We start from the raw sequence: 27,250 nt of genomic DNA on the forward strand, positions 1-27,250 counted from the left end.
TCCAGCTTGGAATGGCCTTAATGAATAACGGGCAACTTCTTTCTCCCTCTCCCTCCCTCCAACCTACTCACTTTAGCAATTCCCTGATCAGTTGCAGCCATCACATATGGGCCTAATAGAATCATAGAATATCAGGGTTGGAAGGGACCTCAGGAGGTCATCTAGTCCAACCCCCTGCTCAAAGCAGGACCAATCCCCAGACAGATTTTTACCCCAGTTCCCTAAATGGCCCCCTCAAGGATTGAACTCGCTACCCTGGGTTTAGCAGGCCAATGCTCAAACCACTGAGCTATCCCTCCCCCCCTAATAAAAGGCTATTCCACTGTCTGTCTTTTACAGTATCCTGAGTCCAGAAGCATGCGGCAAATGCGAGATACAGGAATCCCTCTGAAGCAGCTGTCGGAGTGGACAGCAATATTGCACTAAAAGTGGTGTGTGCTACAGAGGGGGATGGGTGTGCGTTTGGCTGGCACTCAGAGAAATCTGTATGTGGCCTGCTAATCTCTAGAATAGGGTCTTGGAGGATGCATGATGTATGTGAAGGGGGCATGGGGGAGAACCAGGAGGATACAAAGGGGACTGAATAGAAGGTGAAGAGAGCTCACTGCCTGAGCAGGGCAGTGGTGGGAGGTGTTAGGCAGAGTGAGGCTGAGGACTCTGAATTTGATGAAGAGCCAGTGGGCCCCTAGTGGTCAGAGCAGCCGTGCAAGAGGAAGACTGGTTTGGATTGAGCATAGGCGTGCGAGGGCAGGGGTAGGTAGGCCAGAGAGACAGCCACAGCAGGAGAAATGTGAGCTAGAAAACTGAGATGGCCATCACCTTGGCCATCCCCAGGGACCTCCTGAGCTTAACATGAGTCTCCACAGAGTGAGCCAAAGAGCCAGGCACTCCTATCTGGCGACGGTAATGGAGTCTCATGCTCGGTGGATTTAGTGACCCATGGGTTACATAAGCTCCTAGGAGTCAGTGAGTGAAGGATGGATATCAGGTAAGCGATCGTTGAGCCTTGGTTGTACTGGCAGCGCCTGGCTCTAACAGCAAAGCCATTGGTGTCTAGTTGTCCTTGAGATTTCCCTTGGCGTGTCTCTCTTCCTGCCTAGCAGTGCTCGGTCTGGGAGGGCGGGGGCTGTGGAGTCTGGCTCAGATTACGCTGTCAGCTCTGATGTTTACCCAGGGAAGCCATGTGGCCTCTGGAGGGAGGGGACCTTTATTTTGCTCTGTTTGTATTGAGCTTGAAATCGGCTTCCGTCCATTCATAAGCTCTCCAAGGTGTAAACTGAAAGGCTGAACGTAGCAGGCCATTAGGACACGTCTTACCAGTGCTGCCCGTTCAGCTTGCTCAAGCTAGTACATCTTCCCTTGGTTTCCCAGCTACTTCCCCCAGAATCTCCCCAAAGTGACCAACTAGTTAAACATTTACTACATAAAACTACAGATTAACTCCCAAAGCCGCTCTTGGCAAGACTGGCCACTGTGCCAGTATCTCCAGATCTGTGAATCATGCAGGTGGAATTTTGCCTGAGATGTTTTACTGTTAATTCTCCCCCTGAGGTGCTGTCCAATGTAGAGAATGACCCGGGAATTACTGCTCGCAGTTGAATGCAACAGGACACAGACAGTTATTGTGAGGCACATTCTGCTCTGTTGAGGTTATATTGCCCAAAGCCCTCAATCAGTGTAGGGCTTTGTCCACCCCCCACCCCGCCCCAGTGTCTGGTGACATGGGGATAAAAGCCTACTACAGCTGTCCTGCTAAGAGTAGTTCCGTTAGCTAGATAGACATTTTTGTGCTGTGGATCCTGAGTTCCAATCGTGCTGTTGACGTTGGTTGGGTCAGTTATATATCCAGGATGCAATGCTAGCATTGGGTTCCCCCTCTCAAAGCCGCACGCACTGAAATTAAGCAAAGCGTGATAGTAGGATACTGCTAAATTGGGAGATGTGGTTGACGTGGGGGAAGTTTGGCGTGTGCAAGGAATGCAGGACGGTGGCTCGCTCCCTGGCCTTGCTGGATAGGAACCCAGGGTCTAATCCATGGTGCTCTTGCTCAGTAGGCCCGGAAGTCCAAAATACTGGCTAAAAGCTAATGCTCGTTCTCTAGACCTGACTGTTTCTTGGCTGCCTATTGAGAAGCTATCTATCAACAGGTTGTCCTTCTTGGGCACGCTCCAAAATAGCCATGTGTCTCAGGAAGGAGGAACTGGCTTTACTTTCCCTGAAGCAACAGTCTGAATGTGGCAGCAGTTGCTTTGGAATGGATATGGCGAGTTGGTAACTGAACTGGAGATGCAGACAGGTGCTGTGCAAGCGCTCCTCCCCTCCCCCTTACGCTTTCATCCCTGCCCCTAAGCCCTGCTCATGCATCTCTCCTTTCCGGTTGCAAGTCATCTCCAGAGCTGACAGCAACAATTGCAGTATTCCCCACCCCAAGGGCTCACAACCTTGAGTCACCTCCCACCCCCCAGAAAACAAAACACAAACTTGGCTTAAAAAAATCAGGCGACTAAAAGAACAAATTGGGTTTCTGTTTACTTCCTTTCTGTGTCTTTGTTTTTGTCTGGGGTTCTCTGAGCCTTTAGGGGCACCCTGGCATCACATTTTTCAAGCTTTTCTCCATCTATAAGGGATCAAAACTTCAACTTGTGACAAATCTGTTTTCACTTTTAAAAAAATCTCCGTCCTCCAGTAGCTGGGGCTTTCGGGAAAACACCAGCTATCCCTGGACTTGTGATTTTTATTGCCGAGATATGGACTCTGCTTTATTTGTTTGCTAATGCCCAGCCCAAACAAACAGAAGATCATAGGTTGGGGTGTAACTATACCTTACGCTGTCTCTTTGTTGCAAGAACACACTGAGGTTTTGTGTCTCAAGCCAACTTGCTTCCAAGGGCTGTAATTTACAGCCACAACCTGCCTTTTCGTCTGAACAGAAGCCATGCTCAATCTCCCAGGGTCTGGGGCCTGCCCTCTGTGGCTGGTGTTGCTTAAGAACTTGGCCAGTCTTATACAAAGCTACCGCTGGAAACAACATGACCTGAGAGGGACCCTTACTCTGATCCCTGGCAGCGTTGTGCCTGTCCATGCTGGAAAGCTACAGATAAGAGAGAACTAAGAATTCCTCTCTCCGTTGGGTGGAAAGTGGTGAATGTTCCGCTAAATAGGCCTGGTTGGTGTCATTTATTGGCCATACTTCTGTGGTGGGACGCAGCTATCCCGGAGCCGTGAACAGGTCCTCCCCTCGCCTCGATGTGCTGTCTGATAGGAGCAGCGCCACCTTGATCATTCTGGCTGGAGCCGGGGTAGAGGCACTTTCTGCGCCGGGGCTGCCGAGCTCTGCGCAGGGCCAGGGTCGATCTCGCTGACCCTGTCTCAGATAGCAATGGAGCAGCGTTCATTGGACTCTCCCTCCATCTTGTTGCTCAGCACTCACGCTCTCCAAGGGTGATGATGAGGCATCCGTGGCAAAGGGAAGGCTGGGGCCGCAGAGCTTGCGCTGGGTGTTGAACGCTGCGTCGCTCCTAGTATAGATGTGCTCCTTGGTGAGAGCGTATGGAGCCCGCAGACGGCTGAAAGGGGCCCGGACACAGAGCGGTGAGGGGAGAGGAACTGGATCCGCTGCCCTGCTCCAAGCAGCTGCCATTCTGTGTGCCAGAGAGGAGATGTGGTGCAGGTGACTCTCCACCCAGGCCTTTGATCCCTTGCCAGCCTGAAGGAGCCGGTTATTACCCTAATTCCTATATATCTTCAATCTAAATCCCAGGCTGCATCAGTCCCTGCAAGGTGACCACTCGGGTGTCTGAGGCCTGGTCTACACTTAGAGCAACATAGCTACAGCACTTGAGGTGTGGAAAAATCCCCATCCCCGAGTGCTCTAGCTTTGCTGACCTACCCCCAGTGTAGACACAGCTAGGTTGACAGAAGAATGCTGTCACTGATCTAGCTACTGTCTCGTGGGAAGGTGGAATTCCTACACCAATGGAAAAACCTGTTCCCACTGCTGTAGTCTGCGTCTACACCACAGGGCCACAGCAGCATAGCTACACCGCCGTAGCTGTACCACTATAGTATAGCACCTGTAGTGTAGACGGGACTTGAGACGGCTTGGAGCCAGCTGCTCTCCTACTGTGCTTTCACCGCTGATGTGGGGTAGACGCACCATGGGACTGATAGCTGCATTCCTGCATGCTGGTGCATTCCTGCTGTGCATCAGTGATGGATCCATCTACATCCTGGCCTGTCTTCCTGCATTGCCACTTGAGCTGTCAAAGGTCCCCTTTCTATTCTAGCATCTCGCTGTGTAGGCACCTGCCTTCCAGTCTCCAGAGATAACGTAACCCTGGCCTACTGACTTCAGTGGGCAGCACGGAAGCCTGAGACACTTCCACAAAGATTCCAGAAGACCTTTCTCTCGCTGGTAAAATATTAGCCAGTGCTCACGAAGCCAGGTCACTTTGTTAGTGTGTGGGGTGGGTGACTTGGGGGCAGCTTCCAGATGGGGGGGAAAGAGAGATACAGCCACTCCAGCACTCCTGATGGTCTAGTCAGAGCTGTGGTTCTGCCAGTTTTTCTGCTGTGAACCTTCCAGGTTCTAGGACGAATTCACAAGTGCTTTAAAAATTCACTTCAAGCTGGTCTGAGGCTAGGAGGGAGGAGTGAGCTGTCAGGAGGGCAGTGGAAGAGCTGATTGGGCCACTTGACACAGAAGTCAGAATTTATGGACCACTGATGCTTTATCCCCTCTTGTCTTAGAGCAAACGTTTGGCCAGCCAGTCAAACTGCTAGTTCTGTGTGATCTGATCGTGTTTGAAGAGGCATCTCAAAAAAACAGCTTTGATACTGAAGTACACGGACTGGGCAGGTGGGGGGTCGAGGGAGGCAGCACGTGGCAGAAGTCCCAGTTACAGGATGATACACTGAGCCTGGAGGGCCAGATGCCCGGTTCAGGTGGAGGTTTCTGGGATGAGGTGGCCCATGAAGATGGGTGTGGTGGAAGCGTTGGCAGCACACAGTGTATCTTGGCTTTCTCTTGGTTCTAAAGCTCTCCCTGGCTACCTGAGGGCTTCCGGGGTGGAGAGGGAGGCCGGAAACTGTGTGCCATACAGGTAGGATGGGAAACAAAGGCCCCCGGTGAGGCAGGAGGCATCGTGCTATGGTAACAACCGCGCCAACTCGGCCACACCCAGGCTCATCCCACCTCTCAACGTGCAGCGCAGTGCCTCTGTATCCATGTGAATGGGAGCAGGCCTAGACTGGCTCTTGCCTGTGGAGATGCTCCAGCGTGTAGAGGGATGTGTTCTGTGCATGTGTATCAGAGCCACATACGTCAATTTTCAGAGTAGCAGCCGTGTTAGTCTGTATCCGCAAAAAGAACAGGAGGACTTGTGGCACCTTAGAGACTAACAAATTTATCTGAGCATAAGCTTTCGTGGGCTCCAGCCCACTTCTTCGGATGCATAGAATGGAACATATATTGAGGAGATATATATATATACACATACAGGGAGCATGAACAGGTGGGAGTTGTCTTACCAACTCTGAGAGGCCAATTAAGTAAGAGAAAAAACTTTTGAAGTGATAATCAAGATAGCTCAGTACAGACAGTTTGATAAGAAGCAAGTGTGAGAATACTTACATGGGGAGATAGATTCAATGTTTGTAATGGTTCAGCCATTCCCAGTCTCTATTCAAGGCTAAGTTGATTGTATCTAGTTTGCATATCAATTGAAGTTCAGCAGTTTCTCATTGGAGTCTGTTTTTGAAGCTTTTCTGTTGCAAAATTGCCACTCTCCGATCTGTTACTGAGTGACCAGACAGGTTAAAGTGTTCTCCTACTGGTTTTTGAATGTTATGATTCCTGATGTCAGATTTGTGTCCATTTATTCTTTTGCATAGAGAATACGTCAATGCCACTTAGTGTATGGAGAAACGGTGTACGTGGCCTTTGCTTTCCACACACACACCCTCGGAAAGGAGCAATCTCTCTTGCTGGCAGTCATTGGGGCCACGCTTTCTCAACTCTGTAAAGCCCAGAGTTTTCAGAAAAGCTCAGGGCCCACAACTGGGGGGGCAGACCTTTGACAGTGCTCCATCATGCCCTTTGGCGCTGTGTTCTTTGCAAACTGGGCCACCTTCCTTTAGGTTCCTAAGTGGGAGCGGAGCCCTCTAGAGAATCTGGGCCATTAAATAGAAGCCCAAGCAGGTCTGTCTCATTCTCCACCATACTGCCTTGTCCGCTCTGTCTGCGGAAGGGGTTTAGATGCCCCATGTTACAAAGACCTGAGGAGGTGTAGCTGGGAGCGTCTAACCTGTGGCGTGTGGCCGTTAAGGCAAATTTCCCCTGCTGGGAGGCTGCAGATTTTGTTTAGCAGCGGCTGGGATAGAAACTTGATAATCAAGCTGGGTAGGAATCAGGTCCTAACTTCAGAGAGCAGAAGGAAACCAACCTGTTGGCCCACCAGGTAGCTCTGTTCGTAGTCTCTGCTCTAAGTGCTCCAGCCCCTTGCAGTGCAGTGACTGTTTGTAGGCTCTGATCTCCCTGCTGCCAAGTCAGCTGACTCTCACAGCCGCAGCCTGGGCTGTTTAAAGCATCCCGCATTTTCACATGATTGCAAGGGTAATTGGAAGAAAACAGGCTTTGTTTGCTCACTCGGACTGTCATTTATCTCGCGGGCAACGGCACTCTCCAACCTGATCGTCTGGCTACTGGGACAGTCACGCCCGGAGGGAGGCATGTCTGGGCAAAACCAGAGTGTCCCCAACGCTGGACCTGGCCAAGAAGCTCTCTGGGGCCAAAATTTGCGGTTACTCCAGTGGCAACCTGCCGTGACTCAGTGGATTTACAGCCGTGTCAGTTAGGGTTACCATATTTTGAGCCTCCAAAAGGAGGACACTCCACGGGGCCCCAGCCCCGCCCACGCCCCAACTCCGCCCCTTCCCCAAAGTCCCCGCCCCAACTCCGCCCCCTCCCCTGCTTCCCGCGAACATTTGATTCGCGGGAAGCCTGAAGCAGGTAAGAGGGGTGTGGGGGGAGGAGGCGCGGCCCAGTCTGGCCCCCCCGGCGTCTCCAGCCTGGGTCGGCTTGGGCTCTGGGGTGCCGGCCCGGGGCCCGGCCCCCGGCCGAGCACCCCCAGCCCGCCCAGCACCCCCGGTCCCCGGCCCGGCCCCCGGGCCCCCAGCCGAGCACCCCCGGGCCGCCCAGCACCGCCGGCCCCCGGCCCCCCGGCCGAGCACCCCCGGCCCGCCCAGCACCGCCGGTCCCCGGCCCGGCCCCCGGCCGAGCACCCCCGGCCCGCCCAGCACTGCCAGTCCCCGGCCCGGCCCCCGGCCGAGCACCCCCGGCCCGCCCAGCACTGCCGGTCCCCGGCCCGGCCCCCGGACCCCCGGCCGAGCACCCCCAGCCCGCCCAGCACCCCCGGCCCGGCCCCCGAGCCCCCGGCCCGGCACCGCACCGCCGGCCCGGCCCCCGAGCCCCCGGCCCGGCACCGCACCGCCGGCCCCCGAGCCCCCGGCTTGGCACCGCCGGCCCAGCACCGCCGGCCCCGCATGTCCCGATTTTCCCGGACATGTCCGGCTTTTGGGGATTTCCCCCCGGACGGGGATTTGGAGCCCAAAAAGCCGGACATGTCTGGGAAAATCCAGACGTATGGTAACCCTAGTGTCAGTGCCAGCGGGCTCTGGCTCCTTGGACCTCCTGTAGGTGGTTAGCTATGCGTGCTGGGGCAAGCTGTGCCTGGGAGGGGCAGGGAATGAACGAACGTGGAGGATGGTCTGTAGTGTTCCTTGTGGCTCCAAGATGCTGTCTAGATAGGACAGGTCTGGTTTAATGATGGTGCTGATAGGATATTGGAGGGAGAAGAAGTTGAGGCATAACCATGGGCAAAGTGAAGAGATGGGGGAGTCCGAGGCGGGAATACTGTCCGGGAGAGGGGTCTCTTGCCAGTGGTAGTGAGACCAGTGGCAGGGCTGGAGAGAAAGCAGGTGTGAGGTGAGGAGTCCAGTGAAATAGGGGAAGGTTCCCGTGAACCAGGTTCTGCTGTGAACTGGAAGATGGTGTCATGGCTTCTTGAGAGGTGCGAGGAGGGCAGCCGTGTTCTGGGGAGCACAGTGCATGGAGAGAGAGTGTTGGATTGTGGGTCCGAAGGCAGCCGGGGCAGCTTGCCCTCTCTGATACGAGTGCTGGCCGATGTCACCGGCTCTGCAAACCCAAGGAGCTCCGTGGCTGTGACCCCTCCCAGAAGCACTCCACAGAGACCTGAACACCCATAAGGGGTGGCGATTAAGAGCGAGTGGGATCCTCTTCAAAAGGAAACCTTCCCCTGCATGTGGAGGCCTTAAAGTTGCTTCTAAACCCCCTCTCCCCTTTCTTCCCGTGCCCATATTACCAAATCCCTTGGAACAAATCCCCAGCTTCAGGGCACTCCTGCTAACCAATTCCCCTATGAGCTCACACAGAACCCAGCTCAGTCTATCTCCCCATATTAGGCCTGGTGATGAGGCTATCTCCAGCCCAGAGCTGGGCCTGTGCTGCAAAGATCAGAGAAGTTTGCATCAGCAGTTCACTAGTATTTGGTCTTCTGGTTCTGGTTGCTGTCTCGTAGATGGCGACTAGAGCTTGGCAAGGGTCTGCGTTCTGTGGATAAAGGCATATTGAAGCCTGCCTCACTGGGGAGTTAAGATGAATACATTGAAGGGGGTGTAGCATCCCAGACTGTGGGAATGGTGTGATGCTGAGGAGGTCAGCACTGGCCCCAGAGACAAGGCAGTTGGACTACAGAGCTCTCCGAGAGGGTGCTAGACACAGGATCTGCGCCCTGAGAGTGCCTGGACCTGTGCTCAGATTTCCAGAGGCTTAAAGCACGCAGGAGTTCTGGGTTTCGTTCCCCTCTCAGCAGCCCGATGGGCGTCAACTACATCTGTGACGGGTTTCTAGTGTCTCTCTGGACTCCTCTCTGATATGCTGCTCTTGTGTAACAAGTACTGGCGCCCTCTGTGTACCCAGTGTGGTTTGCAATCTTTGCTTATGATTCATCGTCATCTGCAGGAGAAAAACATCCCCTCCTGAGGATGACCCAGAAGAGCGATGGGAAGGGCCCAGTGCATCTGGTCTGGAATGTGAATGCTGATCATTTTCTGAATAGCTCTAGTGAACTGTTTACCTTGGCATCAGAGTGAGTTTGAGGCAGCATTACCCTCCCCCACAGCAGGCGAGGGAGGACAGTCCAGTGGTTACAGACTTGTCCGAGACTTGGGAGATGGGGGTTCAATTCCCTGCTCTGCCACGGAACTTGAGCAAGTCACTTAGCCGCTCTGTGCCTCAGTTTCCCCTGGTGCCGTGCAGGATACCAACCTACCTAACAGGTGCTGTGAGTATCAATGCATTAAGATACTCCATTGAGGGGAGGCAGGTAAGTACCTCAGACAGCATGGGGGCGAGATCTGGAATAGATTCCTGGAGGAGGTGGTGATGTGCCACTGGAGGCCGAAGTGCATGGAGGGAGCAGAGTAAAGCAGCTTGGGACTGAGCTAACTGCGGGATGACTTGGTGGCTCCTTCATGATGGGTGAGCTCCTGCTGGGCGAGGCCCTAGGGCAAAAGCTGAGGGATGGGCGAGGGTGGCCTTTTGGAAAATTCCGCTTGTGGCTGTGGCTGGAAATGTCCCTCCCTCTTTTCTAATGCCTAGCCCAGCATTTCTAAAACCAGCGTAGCCAGTTGTGGGGCTGTTGGAGCTCTTCTTCTTTCCCTCGCGGTTCACACCTGGCTAGCACTGGATACTTCTGCGTGGGGGAAGAGAAGCCCAGGGTGTGAGTGGGGAGTGGATTTGCGGATTGGATTTTGATTAGGCCACCCACGGAATAATGCCAGTTCTAAGTGCACAGAGCCGGCCACCAGCCGGGGCTATTTGACACAGTGGTCAAACACACTAATCGCTTACAGCTGGAGACCTTGGTTCCAAACTTTGCCCTGGTTCCCTAATGGTCCAACTGCAAAAGCACCTGGCTAGTGCCAGTTGCTAGGCAGAGGCCTGGGGTTGGAATAGGATGAGGTGTGATGTGTCGGGACTGAACTACATAGAAGCAGCCCTTCAAATAAGCACGTCTTACTGTTCCCTCCTTAGCATGCTGCATATGCTGCCAGGAAACTCCCATTCCTGTGGCTGAAAGGAGCTTCATTCCACTCTGGTTCGTTCCACCCTGGCCTATTCGCTTTTCCTGCCTCAGTCACACACTGGGTTTGGATTAGGGGAGAAACGGGAAACAAAAGAAGCATGTGGAAACCCGAAAAGGGCCTGTAGGTGCCCCACCTGTGAAATTACATCCACCCAATGCAGCCTGGATGCTGGCTTGCTTCACCTCTGTTCGTTCGCCATCCGGGTGTCTGACACTCACACCAAGAAAGGGTGGATGGATTATTACTTGTAAGGGCGGGAACTGTTTCTATTGCCGAGTCGGGGCTGATGTGCACATTCCTTGTCTAGGCTCGGAAACGCTCGCTGCATAAGAATGTGTGGACGGCACGGTCGTTAAGGGAGCCTGTGTTTGCCTATGTGACCGCTCCCACTATGGCAAACGAAGAGCTGGATTTTGCCGTTGTCAGACTCTGTCACTGACGCTGGGCTCCCGCTGGTTTGAGGCGCGGTGCGTGGGCTCTCTGTCCTGTACTAGGTGCCCATATCTGTGAGAGGCTCCAAAGTAAACTTCCCATGCTGCCATGCACCCACTCGGCTTCCAAAAGTCATTCACTGCTCGGCGAGATGCACCGCCAGAGACTGTCTGCAGAGCGGCGAGGATGTGCTTGTCAGGAGCTGTCAAGCAGCTGGGGGGTGGTCCTAGTGCTGTAATGGGTGGGGTGTCGGGCAGGTATCTGAGCTCTATAGTCATCCGTATTCTGGCAGGATGATATGCTTGTGTCTTGCTTCGGCTTACAAGAGGGACCAGAAATCGGGTAAAATCTGTGGCTAGCTGAGATACCTACTTCTGAAAATGCCTTCATCAGGATGCCATGTCTCCCAAATACGCCCGTTTCCCACCCCTGCCCAGAACTTGATTCTGGTCTCCATAACATCTGCCACCCTGTTGTATTTGAAGAGCGGCTTAGGGTATGTCTTCACTACCTGCTGGATCGGCAGGGCTTGATCCAGCGGGGATTGATTTATCGCATCTAGTCTAGACATGATAAATCGCCCCCCGAGTCCTCTCCCGTCGACTCCTGTACACCAGCGCCGGGAGAGGCGCAGGCAGAGTCGATGGGGGAGCTGCAGCAGTCGACTCACGGCGGTGAGTCGATCTAAGTACATCGACTTCAGCTACGTTATTCACCTAGCTGAAGTTGCGTAACTTAGATCGATTTCTCCCCCCCCCCCCCCAGTGTAGACCAGGGCTTAGTCTCCCAAGGCAAGGAAGTTTGGGGTCAGCATCCCACCTTCTGAATGGTTGGCCAAACTGTCTTGCCCAACTGGTTCTTCACAAAAGGGGCATTCGCGGCAATGATATTTAAATATTAGCCTCATCGGGGGGATGGCGTGAGAACTGGATAAAGAAACAATATGAAGAGAGTGCATGGACTCTTACAACTGCGATCTGCTGCCCAGGGCATAGGGGTAGGATGGAAGCCTTTTTAACCTTAGCACTAGTAGGAAAGCGAAGGGCATTCACTGCTCATCTTTTATGGGTGTGAAGGGAGCTTGAACTGAAGAAATAAGTGCACTTGGGCAGTGATCTCTGACAAATTTCCAAAGGAATAACTTGGGTTTCCCGGGTAGTTAAACCACTTCAGATCCAGGAGATGGGAATACTCAGTCTTGATCTGATCAGGAAACTCCTTCTAACTCCTTTTAATATCAATGCAAGGAATGGTCTTATTTCCATTCACCGAAGACCTAACAAGTGGTCTGTCATTAATTAGTAAAGAATGAGTAACTGCACTGTCTTCGCTGCTGGAGAGCGAGACTATCTCTCTTTCCCATGAACTTGAAGGAAATGAGACTTCAAAATACTCTCCTAAATCTTAATCTTTCTGTCATCAACACTTCTCAAACTTTTTTTTTTTTTTAAACCCAAACAATGGATTTTTTTTTACATGCCCTGATTTGCAATAGAACATCAAGTTGCAAATAACCCGTTGGATATCCATTCTTTGGGGGTTTTCCCCGATAGGAGAGGCCAAAATAGGTGATGTCATTTTGGAAGGTTTATTGTTCCTAATAGCAGTTTCCTCCCCCGACCACCTTGCAAAAACATGCATTTCTCACTGTGTGTTCCAAACCTGAAACCACCCACCCCTCTCCATAACCCCTCCAGGCCATCCCTTCCTTGTCTGAATTGTTTCCAGCTTTTCTCTCCTGGGTATAAGTGTAGAACCTGTTCCATAACCTAGTGGCATACTGGCATCGTAGTGGAGCCAAAGGGCCTAACTCTGAGGAGGAGCTGGGTTCAGAAGTAGACTCTCTACTCCCCAGCATGTCCCATCCTGGGGAGTGGCTTGGCTGTGAATGTGTGGAGCCGAACCTCCCCGTGTAGCTACTGGCTCCAGTTGGAATGCTGCCCGAAGAGCATCTGATCTTGCCAACCTTCCTGCAGCACTGGGCCAAAAATCTTGCTGGAGTCACACACATGAGACTTTGGAGCTCTCGGTCTGGGCTCATCCCCAAACTGGGAACCCTAGCCTATCCAGCTCCAGTACTACTTCCCTGTCCCATTCAGTAACAAGGAACAAGAGCAGGTCCCCAAGGAGGGAAGCAGCTCATGTCGCATGGGTTCTTAATATCTTCCCATCCTTGGCACAGAAGTGTTAGACTGACTTCTTCTCTCCAAGTGTTTTGACAGAGACTGACCACTAGCCTGACACAAGCCTCTGGGAGCATGACAAAAGAAAGGACAGTGGCAAAACATCAGCAGGGTGAGGAACCTCCACGCAACGCCTCACACCCAGATAGGTGGTGTGATCTCTGCAGACTTGATTATCCCCTTCCATCCTTTAGGATCAAGGTTCATCTTCATTTCCTCTGTACTATCTGCAGTGCTCCTCACTGTTGTAAAACAAGGAGTTTGCAACCAAGATGAGGTTGGTCCTTTTCCCCACTCCTTATCTTACTAGCTCAATTGGCAACTGTTCGCATGAAAGTCACTCTGGAAGAGCTGTAACCGGAGCTGAAGTGGGAGAGCCTTTTGCCACCTTTTTAAGCAACATGCTCTGCAGTGTATGTGCGTGTGTGTGGTCTGGGTTAGCACTCTCCGGACATTGCTGGTTTCCTTGAAGAGAGGATGCTGCATTCTTTTCCTCCTGCTATCTGCAAATCTCTGGGATAGATCAAATAGTTTCTGAAATTGTTGGAAGCCACTGTTAAGTCTCCCTCTCTCCAGGGCAAAGTTGAAGGAGAGGAATTCAAAACAAAGGTCCCACCTGCCAAACAAAACTGCTGCAAATCACGCTGGAAAACCTCCCCTCGGGTGGAAGTCCCTGCTAGCACCAGAAGCTCTGGAATCCGCTGACACTCCAGCATCAGTTTCTATAGCAGGGACAGGACTGATCGGTGGGCAATCTCTGAGTATGGAGCGAAGTGAACTGTATAGTTCTGAACTCATGGAAAAAAATCCACAGCTGGATGCAGAATTCCAGGCTCGCTGCAATTAGATGGAAAAGGCCTGTTCACTCCATATGTACATGGGCAGTGCTGGGCTGTTTCCTACCATAGAGTCTCAAGTGCTTTATCCAGAGACTAGACTAGAGTTAAATGACTGGAGCAATGAGACTTCCTTCTGGTTCTTCAGAATTCCAATGCCATGAAATCATTCACTGCCCATAGGCTACATAACTGTTCAGGAATGATCCTTTGTACAAGATGGACCCTGCTGTGTGTTGGTGGAGGTTTCACTGTGTGAAATCTCTTTCTAAAAGATGCCGCGAATTAGCCTTTTCAACATTTTGCATTCCTGTCCTGCCAACTTGTAAATCGGTTAGAACCATATTCGACTTGCATGTAACATTTAATACACACGGGTGTACAGTAAAGGAAGCGTCAAGCTATCCCATGCATTTCCAACCACAAATAGGTTAACTAAGATGTCAGTATCTCGCAATTACTGTCCTGGCCTCCAAGGAACGGTCAGCCAGTGGGTTGTTTTGATGTGAGGGTGTATCCTATTAGTGGAACTCAATATTCCACGCTGTGTCATGTGGGTGGCATTCTGAAATACGTCGGAACGTTGCTCCTCAACTTGCTCATGCAGTTTTAAATTCAATTCTGATCTCGCTTCTTATCCCAGCCCTTCTTGGAACCTAAAGCTAGCGCTCCAAATCCAAGCACCCAGTGGTGCACCATGCTGTTTTTCTCCCCCACAACTTTATTCCCTCTCCATATGTACTGAGCAGGCTATGCAGAGAGCCCATCCATCACGCAATCAGATTGGAGTCTTGTGTCCGTATGAAGAATGACATCTGGCAACATCTGGGGTGTGCAAAACGAAGCGAGACTGTCACTGGGAGAGAAGCTCTGCTAAACCTATTTAAAAGCCTCTTAACCACACCCTCTTCTCTAGCTGTTAGATTAGAAAATAAGGAGGGGAGCTGCCTGTCCCCCCATCAGTTGGCTTATTTAATGCTAACTTGTGGCCTATGTAGGCTCCAATTGGGAGTCTAAAGCCAGCGGTTTGAGAAACTCACTGAGTAGAGCTGGCTGGAAAATATAAACGGATTTTTTGCAGGAAACTTTGAAAAATGTTAATTTCCTATGAACCATTTTTTTGTGTGACAAATATGCAAACTGTAGATGGAAAAATTCTTTCATCCAAAAAAAAAAGGGTCTGTGGAAAATCTTTGAGTAGTTCTAGTGTTGGGAACAACTTTGTTTAACCTTCTCCTTACCGAGGCGGAGGAGGATCACTCGAGTGGTTGGTTTTTAATCCATACTCCTGGGTTTGCAAGCATTCTAGGGCACCTCCTCCTGCTTCCTGATGTTCTGGTCCAGTGCATCTTGCCTGCTGTCTTCCCTATAGAGAAGAGAACCTGCTGCCACCACCATTTTTTGCTTCCCTCCAAGGAGCACAGAGCTGACAGCCACCTGTGCTTGGCCTGCTCCATATGGAGCAAGTCAAAGAGGAGTTTTTCTGATCCAGGTGGAGCAGATCAGAGAAAGGAGCCGGAATGCAGAGCACTCATATACCCCGACCCCATACGAACGGTGCCTCGAAGGAGCCCACGTTTTTTACTTTGAAATCAGCCCAAAGGAGAGTGAAGTGGAAGTGTTCTGGCTTTTCTTCAGCGTGGGTATGGGGATCGCATTGAAAGGCTTAGTGCAGTGACTGCTGGAGAACTAGGCACGCATTCTCATCCTAAATGAGGGAAACTCTTGATCTCTCCAGTCATGTGGATGACAGTCTTCCCACCTGGCCAGGCATGCGACTGGGAACCGTGCCGGGCTCTGCTAGCAACAAATGGGAACCAAGGCAGTGCATCAGTAGAGCTGGGGATTCGGGATGGGGAAGGGTGTAACGTGCGTAGTGTGTGCTTGTGCGAAACTGACCCCCCTTCTCTCTAGCAGTAGGGCTGCCCTTTGAGTAGCAAAACTCACTAGCTGGTTAACTTGATCGCTGGGCCTTAATAGTGACCGTGGCAAGCCTAGCATGTGGTGCAGAAGGTGGCTTCTAGCTGCCCCAGAGCCCCGGTTGACACTACCGTACCTGTTAGACCCCTGCAGAATGCCGCAGAAGTGATTCTTAAAGGGACCCTAGCCCCTTTAAATCGCCCTGCTTTCCCCACTAGAATTACAAGTGAGGTTAGAGTTATTCGTCTCATTCCATTCTGTCGACTCCTACACGGGACCGTACCCCTCCATCAGCCGCACCTCAAATGTGGGACGCTGTGTGACTGTTGTGACTTATGCCTCCAGGTTGAAATGGTGGGGGGTTTCCTTCCTCCAGTGGATATAGTTTGTGATTCTGCATTTCTGATTTTAAACATTTCTCAAACCAAGGGAACAGCAAAACTGTGGAGCATCGGTAACTTTGGGGTTATAAAACCAGTGGCCTCCCTCAGTGAGGGTCCAGTGAAAGGGGGTGTGTCTGTCTGTACACACTTGACAACACTTTGTGTAGTTTGTTGCACTGTTTTTGGCTCTCCCCCGGCCCTTTATTCCTCCCCTCTTTAGAATAGGTCAGTCCCCCTATTTGTGTGGGTCCCTCACACAGCAGGAGAGAATTATCTATTTCTTTAAACAGGATTTTTTTTTTTTTTTTAAACCACAGCAGCTGGCTAAGAGGCAAGGGAAGGGTCAGAAGCCCCACTAAAGTCACTATATTGACTAAATGCCACGTAGACTCTGGCTTCTCAGTGCAAGAGGGGGCTGTGTGAGGAGCCCAGGAGATGTGGGAAGTCTGAAACACAAAGCAGACGCTGCCTCGATCCCGCTTGCCGTGTGTTTTGACAGGGAGTCTGTGCTGGGTTCTGGGAGTTGCACCACCGTAGTTCTCATGGCGAGTTTAACCATGAACTAAATTCTGTGTGACGTGCATCAAGGCTGCTTCTTTTTTCCCCCCCAGGGTAGTTATTTGGGAGGGGAGGGGAACGCAGTGTGGGAGGTCCCAGAACACTTTTGACTTCATCTTTAGAGGGGTGGGGTGTCCTGATCAGACCTTTTAATTCATAAAGAGCCCCGGGGCTGTTGATCTCCCCTGCCCTCCCCTTCATTCGGTGGGGAGACATGCATAGGCGGCACGTGAGCCTTCCGGTTTTGGGGAGGCTCGCATGCGAGCATCGAAAGCTCCCTAGAAGTGTGTGTGGGGAGGCCCACTGGTGCCTGGCCCCTGGCCCCGCACCTGCTTGGCCTCTTACACTGAGGTCCTGCCTGCACCCGCTGCTTGCTCCTCTCTGCCACCTTCCCGGAACAGGGTGGGGCAGGGGGCCAGCGAGAGGAGCGGGCGGGGGGACAGGACCTTGGGAGAAGAGGTGGGGCGAGGCCACTGTTCGGGCACTGGTGGTGGGGGGCCCCCCCACTTCTATGGAGCTTTTCTATGGTGCTCCAAAGGTGGCGGTGGGCCAGCGTGTCTCCGGAGAGGTGACCCACACCGCATCCGTGGCATTTCCCCCCTGCAGGGCTGGCCTTTTTTGGTGAGGCTTAGCCTCCCCATGCCTCTTAAACATGCCACCCTGGAGAGACGGGACGCTGCGCCGACTCTAATCTCCGATCCGGTTGTCTGGGTTCATTGGAGGGCCCTGAGATGGCAATGCTGTTCTCTGCTGAACGTTTCCTCTCCTTGGGCCCCGGTCCCCTGACCGCAAGCCCCTCTGGGGAAGAGCAGTGTACCGAGCTCACTGGATTTACGTGGACAGGTGAGTGGGATTGTATATGTCAAAGGGGCCCCGGTGGACAGTGCAATGAAGAGGCACCCATGGGGAGCCTTGCTTCCCCTCCAGGACAGGGAGCCTGCCACTGCGTAGGACTGACCCTGGGAGCCTGGCTACCCAAAGAATCTAAAATCTCTCCAGATCCAGCTGACAGACCTGTCTGCAGCTCTCCGGCCTAAGCTCGCTGGGACCGCTTGCTCGCAGCCCCATCTCTGTGCCAGCCTCCCCACGGCGCCTGTTTTGAAAATGCATGCAATGATCCTCCCTAGAGGACCCTCCCCGTGTGATCTGCTTCAGTTAGTCCATGGCTGTGACGTGCATGTCCTTCCTGAACACTGGCCAAGTGCCCGCCTGCTCAAGTGCTGATCAGGCATTCCGGTTGTGGTGCTGAGACAGCGAAGGGGCCTTTGCCTGTAATTGCTCGCACTTGGCGTGTGTGGGAGAGAGGAGACCCTGGTACCAAGGGAGATCTGATGCAATGTTCCTCTGTACTACTGCAGCCCAGAGAGCTTCCAGCTGGCTTGAAGGGTCGTGGAATTCTCTCGGATGGCAGCGCAGAGAGGTTGCACCAGTCTTCCTTGCCATTCATGTCCTGACCGCTTGCTGCAGGGCAGTGGGAAGGAACAGGCCTTCTCTTTCCTTGCTTGGCGTTTTGGCCGCTAATTGCTTTCTGTTCTGGTAAACCCAGTGGGTTGGGGGTGGGAGGGGGGGTGCGTTGCCACAGGTGCTGGAGGACACTTGGACCCAGTCTCTGGAGCTGGGGAAGGACCAAACTGTTTGTTCGGTATCTATCTAATGCCAGTTGTACTAAGGTATCTCGTGGAGGCCTTGACGAAGGCCAGAGCCCCACCGTTAGCTGCTGCCCAGTGAGATGGTCCCTGTCCCCAAAACCCTTCAGTTTAACCAGCCCAGATGGGGAGCTGAGTCGGAGAGAGAAAGTGACCTGCTTGTGGTCTCATAGCTGGTCTCTCGCACAGCTGAGAATGGAACCCAGATCTCCTGGCTCCCAGCCCAGTGCCTCACTGACAGGACTCCATCTCTTCAGCTGACTTTGGGGATGGGATGCATGCTGGACCCCCCCATGTCTCCTCTCCTGAGAGGATGGAGTGGGGCGGGGGAAGCCTCTGATGGCTCCTGTCCCATGGGGATAGGGAGCGGCGTGATCACTCCATGCAGCGGCTCCAGTCCGGTGGGCTCATGACCCTTTTGGGTCACTTCCACAGGGGGAGCCGATAGCCCAGAAGAGAGCATGGAGTTGTTCCAAACCTTAGTCCCCAATTTGAACCAGCCGAGGCACTTCTTCCCCTGGGCCTTTGCACCAATCAGAGAGCACCTGTGAGTGGGAGGGGGAACAAAACGCTCCCGCCGCCGAGCTGTTCAGTAGGTGAACCCACTCGCCTTCCCGCTGGAGTCCGCAAGCCCAGGATGCTGCTTGGGGTGTTCCGGGTGCTGCTGAACGCCATGGGCGAGGTCCGCCAGGGGCGGGAAGCCCCTGCAGCGTTCCCATCCTGTGCCTTGCCTTAGCGAGTGTCATTGGCCCTTAGCAGGCAAGCTCCCCTGTGCCACACCCGTACGATCCCCTTTCGCGCACTCGGAGACACTTGTAAACATGGCTTGTCCATACGCCTCTTAAAGCCAAAGACCAGAGGCGAAAGCGCACAGTGGTTTCACCCTGCCCCCCACCCCAAATCCTCCAGTCATTGCTGATAGCCCCAGGAAATCCTTGTGTGTGTGGTGCTCCCAGCAGTGCAATCTGGCAGGGCTCCCTGGCTGGAGCACACGGTCTGTCTGCACAAAGTTCTTAAGGGACTAGAGTCGTGGGCTTGTTAAAGTGACCGAAAATCTTTTCCTCTAGTTCCCTGACGGTGGTTCGCCTGGGAAAGGATTTTGTTTGAAAGAATCCCTGTGAAACGCAGCTGTTGCCTCTCGAAAGCAGAAAGTACCTGCTTAGATGCTCCCAGACCGGCTATGAGTTTGCGTCTCACCCTTTCTGCTCGGCTCACCTTAAGGAAAGCTCTGCTTTGCCAACCCGATGCCTTTTGTCCTCTGCTAGGGGCAATTCACTAAGGCAGATGCCTGGGCTTGTCACAAACTCCATCGCAGAGTGGATCCGAGTGGATGGACGATCCTACAAGCAAGAGTTGGGAGAGGGGGTGGGGAGGTGCGGTGGGATCTGTACAGATCCTGATCTAAACATGTTCTCTCTAAGGCCTGGGTTGTGGCTGGAAAAGCCAGAGCCCTGCTGGAGCAGGTGTGGTGGTGCAGAGGCCGTTTGGGGAGGTATCTATGACTGCAGTGGAAGAGCAGGCTCTGTTATACCACGCACCTTCCCTGCTCTTCTGCAGCCTGTCTCTTCCCTACCCTCCATGGAGGCTAGTCCCATTACTGGTGCCAACCTCAGACGGTCTGTATTCAGACTGCATGCTCTGTAGGAAAGTTCCTCCAATGTGCCGCTAAGCACGGACACGGGGCTGCTTCCGTAAGTGGTTAAAAGTATCCTTGAGCTTCGGGGGAGGTACCCACAGGCGAGGGCAGCGCGTGGAGCCCTCTGGCCCCCCTCCCCCAGGGGCTGGAGGGGCGTGGTGCCGGCCGCTTCCTGGAACGCCACGGGGGGCAATCCCGCAGGCCGGATCCAAAACCCTGAGGGGCCGGATCCAGCCCGCAGGCCATAGTTTGCCCACCCCTGGTTTATACCATAACACCACCATTCTTCCTCCATAACCACAGTCCTGTATTACACTCACTCTACAGGATGTGCAATACGGGCATGCAAGTATTGATGGAACAATCTTAATGTCTGGAATTTCCTGCCTCTGGGATCTCAGGCTTTTTTTTTTTTTTTGTATATAGCGTTAAGTGTGTAACCCACAACCACACTGGGGCTAAGACATTGTATACTGCATGGAGGATGGGAGTTTTAGTAGTGCTGGGCATTGGCCTCACTCTGCTCCCACTGAAGTCCATGGCAACTCAGAGGCAGTTAAGTCCTAGTGTGGAGATGGAAGGGAAACTGAGGCACCGAAGTCGCTTGCCCAAGGTTGCACAAAGAGGCAGTGTCAGAGCTGGGAATAGAATAGTTCTCAGGTGGTGTCTGTTCAATGGACAATGTTCCCTTCATGTCTCGGCATTCAAGCAAGAGTCCAAAGGGGACCTTCCCTGCCGTTCTGCAATGTGCATAGAGGGACCCCGCTTCCCATGCTGTGCAGACATAATCACTGGGAACAAGCAGCCGCGCCAGCTGGGAGAGTTCGTATTGTCCCGTCCCTGGCATGGGCGTGGTACGGGCAGCCTTGCTGACTGCACTCAGTAGCATCCCTCAGTAGATCAGCCTTCTCCCACGTGACGGGGACGTGTGTTCAGGGGCTCTGTCTTGGATACAGTATGGAGGGAAAAGTCACACACCAGAAACGCGGCTCTGCTCATCCATCCTGAACCATCTGACGGCCTGGCTGGTGGACGGGTGAAGCAGAGCGGGCTGCAGCAGAGATCCTGCCAGCTGTGTGTCAGTGACGAGATGGAGGGGTAGATAGATAGGGATTTCAGGACCTTCCCAGTGGTGTTACTGGGATGGAGTGGTCTGCCAAAACCATTCTGGTTCTTAGTGTTGTAAATCCCCCTCCTATGGGAGGTGTGCACAGTAATGTACAGACCTACCAGACAAGGTCCCTGCTCCAAGGAGCTTACAACCAAGCAGCCCAATCCTGCTCCCACTGCAGCGTCTGGGTACACCCAAGACGCATGCATGCCTTAGTGAGTAACCATGTGATCTTATTGTTCCCAAGAATGGCCATATAGGGTCAGACCAAAGGTCCATCTAGCCCAGTATCCTGTCTTTCAATAGTGGCCAATGCCAGGTGCCCCAGAGAGAATGAACAGAACAGGTAATCTTCAAGTGATCCATCCCCTGTCGCCCATTCCCAGCTTCTGGCAACGAGAGGCTAGGGACGCCATCCCTGCCCATCCTGGCTAATAGCCATTGATGGACCTATCCTCCATGAATTTATCTAGTTCTTTTTTTAACTCTGTTATAGTCTTGGCCTTCATAACCTCCTCTGGTAAGGAGTTCCACAGATTGACTGTGTGTTGTGTGAAAAAATACTTCCTTTTGTTTGTTTTAAACCTGCTGCCGATTAATTTCATTTGGTGACCCCTAGTTCTTGTGTTATGAGAAGGAGTAAATAGCACTTCCTTATTTACTTTCTCCACATCTATCATGGTTTTATAGACCTCTATCATATCCCCACTTAGTCATCTTTTTTCCAAGCTGAAAAGTCCTAGCCTCTTTAATCTCTCTTCATATGGCCGCCGTTCCATACCCCTAATCATTTTTGTTGCCCTTTTCTGAACTTTTTCCAATTTCAATATCTCTTTTTTGAGTGGGGGTGACCAGGTCTGCACACAGAATTCAAGGTGTGGGCGTACCATGGATTTATATAGAGGCAATATGATATTTTCGGTCGTCTTATCTATCCCTTTCTTAATGATTCCCAACATTCTGTGTGCTTTTTTGACTGCCGCTGCACATTGAGTGGCATCCCATGGCATCCTGTTCTGGTATCACTCCCTGTTGTCTTGTGGAACGTGGATTGGGAGCTGTTCGGGGCAAGGAAGGTGCTTTAGCATATGTGTGAGCACTTTGGGAAAACTGATCATAGATAAAGTCCTATTGATTTCAGTGGCAGCATGACTGGGGCCTAAACCGAATGGGGGCTGGGACTTTTTAAAGGAACCAAAAGGGAATTAGGCAGCTGAATCCCACTGAACTCCCTTCAGGTCCCTTTGAAATACCCTGCTGGAAAGCAGTGACTGGCCCAGATGACGGTACTGATGGGGCATGCAGAGTTTCTGGAAGAGCTGAACTTGTTTTACATGGGGAGCAGCTTGTGTACGTTTTGCTTTGCATCTTCCCTGGGGATCTAATGAGCAGGCATGTTATGAAATGATCGGGAGTAGGTAGCAGAGGAGCAGGGATCTGTGGTGGTTGCTGAATGACTGAGTTTGGAGCTGGCAGAGGATTCTAGAACGCCCCTCAGCTGGGGGCTGTGACTGGTAACTTCAGAGCCTGTCTCAGCTGTTGATTTGCCTTTTTAGGCCCCAGTTAAATACAGCGTCTGCGCTGAGCGCTGCCCTGGAGGTGGGGTAGGGAGGGCAGCCTTTATCCCTGCTCATTACTGGGTTTGTGTATGAACGCAGCCAAGCCCCATCCTTCACTTTCATTATCAAAGTCATAATCATAGTGCCTGCGTTGCCGTCTCTCTATCAGAAGCCCTTATCGCAGAGGGCAAGAGGGGCGGGGCCCGGAAGACTCTTATAGTGGTGTGAACTGAGGCCATGTGCAGTCATGGCAAGGCCTTCTTCAAGGGGGGCAGCTGCCCCTTGGGGAGTCCCAGAGCTGCAGGAAGCGCCAAGTGCTCCCGACACTAGGAGAGGAAGCGGGTGGGAGTCTCAGGTCTGAGGGGTGATCTTAGGCTGCAACACAAACAAGCCTTGATGCGAGAAGGGTTTTCTCCTAGAAGAAGCCTTGGGGCAGTTGAGAATTGGTCCACGTACGTCTGACTCACTGGTGTTGTCCTGCTGTTAGTGACCTCGCTAGTATAACCCGCTGCTCAACGTGTTCTGCCTCTGCTGGAGCCACAGTGGATGCGAGTTTGACTCTGTCCCAGCCCCAGCTTCCGAACCTGACTGCAGAGGTTCATGCTTTTTAGCTCTGGAGGTCTCTGGTGTCAGCCAAGTTGGTGGCCAGCATGGACGACTTGGTATCCTCCAGAGCGGTTAAGGGAGTTCTTTGCAGAATCCCAAAGAACCGGGGGGGAACTTCCCTGATCAAATACATATTGGAACAAATGTGCCTAGTGCTTGCCAGCTGTTGCCATGCTGCGTGTTATGGTTATTTTGAAATGTCATGGCTACAGCGGGGATAGAATTTGGATCGTGGGGCCCTAACAGCAAACTGAGCCAAGGAAGAATCTTGAACTGTGATACAGTGGAGAAATCCTGGCTGGGTGGTGGGGGAGCGTCGGTGGTAGAGGCTGACTGGTTCGTGCCAGTGTAAGTTACCGAGTATTTACCACCCCGATAGAAAGTTCTCCTTTTGGTATGGAACAGCTTGTGTGTTAGACTGGTAGCAGGGCAGGAGGGACCCCTGGGGCCTTGCCCGCACTAGAAAAGCTTTGCTGGCATAGCTATACCAGCAGAGTTATACTGGCAAACCTTCATAGTGCAGAAACAGCTTATACCAGCATAACCGAGTTTCTCCCGGCATAGTGATTCCCTGAGACTTGGGAACTCACCAGTTCCCTGAGACAAAAGCGATGCTGGCAAAAGCACTCTTATGCCCATATATCAGGGTTTATACCAGCATGAAAATCACAGCCCTAACCAACACAGCTATGCCAATAACAAATTTAACTGTAGAGCAGACCTTCGTTTTGAATATATTGTCACCTGGTCCCAGGGGTATGTTGTACTAAAATTCCCCCGTGATTTCCACTATCTCTTGCCCCAAGTCCACCAGTGACTGTTCTCGTATGAAACAAAACTGTTGTTGAGTTCCCACCTGATGCTATATGGCCAAATCAGGGTTTCTGGAGTCTCTGTAGGAGTCTTTCCTGTGTCCCTCTACTCTGCATCTTGGCCTCTGCTTCCAAAGGCCGGAGCATGACTCCCAGTAGGGGAGGCGGCACTCTGGGCGCTGGCCAGCTCTGCCTCCTGGCAAAGGTCGCTGCTATTGCTGGCACTAGGAATGGGAAAATATTTTGAGCGGCACAGTCTGTCCACATGCCCTTATTCACCACTCCATTCTGAGTTGCACGATTCGGGTTTGTTTGTGGATCGGACGCTGATGGAAAGGTGACTCACCTGGCCCAGGGCTGTTTGATTCAGTAGGACGTGCTGAGCGCCTGCACCCGGGGGCAGGTCGCATGTGGCGAAAGCTGCCGCCCTTTCACCAGTGAGAGAGCTGGGTTTGGGTCCAGCCGGGGAACATGCAGGTGAAAAGTGTTCCGCATCTCTGCCGCTCCCCAGTAAGAGGATGGAACCTCCCCTTCAGGCAGGGAAGGCTGCCTGGGCAGCGTGGGAATGATAGGCTGCTGGCAGGTGCACTGGAGCAGCTCCCATGGGCACTTGGTGGGATTCCTTCCATAACCGGGCTGGACTGTGGGATTCCTTCCATAACCAGAGGGCCTCCGGTTGGCTGGCTTCTCCTGGCACATTCAGAACGGGAGCGGGAGGAAACGGGCAGCACTGAAGTGACATGACAGGTGATGGACTTTGAGGTTACCCGGGCCACTCGGAAGACCGTTTTTAAGACATTTTTGGTAGAGGTGGAATTCCCCAGTGATCGGTGCCCTGCATGAGCCTGTCACATTGCACCCAAAAAGTAGCAAAAGCCCCATCTTTCTCTCATGCCTCTTCCTGTCCATCCCTCTAAGAGCTAAGAGTGGGGCATGTGGGCATGAGGAAGGCATATGCCAAAGTGGCCCCACTTGGCATAACCACTAACGCAAGAAAGGGCTGGATGGTCAGGGCAGAAGGACTCCTGTTTCTGTATCTGGCCCAGTGATGTGTGCAGTAGAAATGCAGGCAGACAAGGTAAAGAGCCGTTTATTGCAAACTGGGAGACTACATGGTCCTAGCCTAGGTGCAAGTGGGTTCTTCAGCATCGGCCTTCTAGGAGTATTGTGATCAAAACAAAAGTTGGACTTCACGGGGGGGGGGAGTTGTTTTAAATTTGGAAGGTATCTAGACTAGGAGGAGAAATGAGCACAAGTCCTGCTAATGCAATAGAGTGTGTATGGATTAATCAGTAACCCACCCGCTGCTCATCAGAGTAAGATGATTCCACTAACTGTCCGCCCCCGAGCCCACAAACAGATGGCCAGTGATACGCTAACCATCATGATAGGGATGCTTTCAGCTCGTAGATATTCCCCCACAGCTGCAGGAAGTGAGACACTTCCTTACTGATCATCTCAGTCCCAGGCTTTCGTGTTAAAGTGCAAAGTGACTCGAGGAGTCTCCCCAGCAGATGGGGGAGGGGTTTTGTAGTGTGCGTGTCTGCAGGGTTTTGGATGTGTTTTGAAGTCAGGCGATCTGTGTTAAATTTCTCTTCATTTTGACTTTCAGAGAAAACCGGGAAGGTGCTGGGGGAATTCTGCCAGTTTTACGAAGAACAGTATGGCGTTGCGCTCTTCAACAGCGTCCGGTATGAAATTGAGGGCAACGGAGGGCCGCAGTCCCAGCTGCTCCACCGCAAGGTAAGGGAGAGGCTCCTCAACAGACTTCCTCTGAGCATTGCCCTGTCCTGGGATCTCTGGCTCAGCTCTGCTCCAGATGCTGGCTTGGGTTGCTGCTCCCTGCAACATCTTCGCACTCAGACCTGAACACAGAAATGGGGATGGGCCACAAAACGGATCCAGATTCGGTGTCGAAGGAGCTTTGGCTCTGGGAGCTGTGTGCGTGCCCAAATGTAGCTGAAAGGTGGGCTCACGGGGATGGGAGGCAGATGCCCCAGGCCAGTCTGCTGCCGGGAGCGTCAGCAATGATGCATTTATGCAGCGCTGTGAGAGCAGGCCTTCCTGGTGGGGATCTTCCAATGCGAGATCCGGGAGAAAGCTGGAGTGGAAAATTTCACCTCTATAGTGGGGAAAGGCCAAGTTCTTTCAGCAATTCAAGCCAAACAGTGGCTGTGGAGTTGAACCCTTGTGCTTACGGGATGTGCGTTAAAGGGGGGCACGGCAAGCAGCCGGTGGTTGAAGCTCTGGGGCTCGTTCTGGGGGAGCAGTACCTTCTAGCTTTAGAACTTCTGGGACTCCTACTCCAGGCCAGGAGCTGGTACAGGCCCTTCACCCTGCAGCTTGGCTCTTGCCCAAGTTCCGGCATTGGCTTTTCCTTCCCGAGTGAGTCAAGTGACTTAATTGCGGCTTTGTGCAATGTGATTCATTTCCCCTAGCCACAGAGGGAGTGAATGGGCTCCCTGGTGCACTGCAGCCCCACCTTGCCTTTCACTGGGCTCCCTTGTATGTCTGACTCCTAATGCCCAGTGTAGCTCCAAACTGCTGGCATGGAGCAGCACGGGCACCTTGCCCGAGGTGCCACAGACATTCGAGGGAGTGAGCTCTGGGCGGATAGGTGGATCTGAGAGAGAATTTCCATCTGCATAGATGATGGCGGTTTTGCGTCCAGAAGCGTGCTCCCTGCAACACGGGGCTAGGGACGAGAGCTTCAGAGATTGGATCCTTACATGGATAACGAGAATGTGCCGTTACAACTGCTGCTGACAAATTTGGGAAGGGATATTAAATATCCTGTTTCAGGGCATAAGCCAGTCTCCCTAACTAGGGGGATTAGGAGACCTAATGCTGGGGAGACACATTCTCCTATTTGACCCCGAAGCAGGCAGTAAACCTTCTTCTGAGGCATGTGCTACTGGCCAGTGTCAGACAGGTACTGGACCAGACAGACACTGGGTCTGACTAAATATGCAAATTCCTATATTCAGAGCATAGCCTGCCTCCGTTCCCTCCGGCCTCCCATCCCCCTCGTGTAAAACCACACGCCTGCTTTTCCAGTTTCCAGGTGCAAATGTAGCTAGGCAAAGCGCTGGAGACCGAAGCAGGAAGCTTTGAACACCTTGCTCCTGCCAGTACTTACTAGCTTATTATTCTATAGGTCACGCTGAAATGAGCCAGCAGCTAAAGAGTTAACCTGGTCATGTACTAGAGCACAAAGTTAATTAGCATAGCTAACCTGCGGTGTGCGATAGGCTAGGAGGACCTAGGTACAGTCTAAAACGAATGTATTATTGCAATTGGTAGTAGTCTGACTGGAGTCTGGGCCTTGCTCAGAGGCACGTCTGATCAACACGCAACTACTGATGCATGGATTGATTTGTATTGCGGTAGCACTGAGAGTT

The 27,250-nt window shown here is 52.6% G+C and overlaps 1 protein-coding gene across 1 annotated transcript in view; it reads left to right on the forward strand.

Annotated features, from left to right (window-relative positions):
• Window positions 1-27,250, forward strand: part of NIBAN2 (niban apoptosis regulator 2) — a 93,925-nt gene that overhangs the window by 20,696 nt on the left and 45,979 nt on the right. The window contains exon 2 of the mRNA XM_065418989.1: window positions 25,456-25,592. Within this exon, the coding sequence (XP_065275061.1) occupies window positions 25,456-25,592 (137 nt within the window). The remainder of the gene's footprint in view (window positions 1-25,455; window positions 25,593-27,250) is intronic.

This window comes from Emys orbicularis, chromosome 18 (genome assembly GCF_028017835.1).
Source record: "Emys orbicularis isolate rEmyOrb1 chromosome 18, rEmyOrb1.hap1, whole genome shotgun sequence".
NCBI lineage: Eukaryota > Metazoa > Chordata > Testudines > Emydidae > Emys > Emys orbicularis.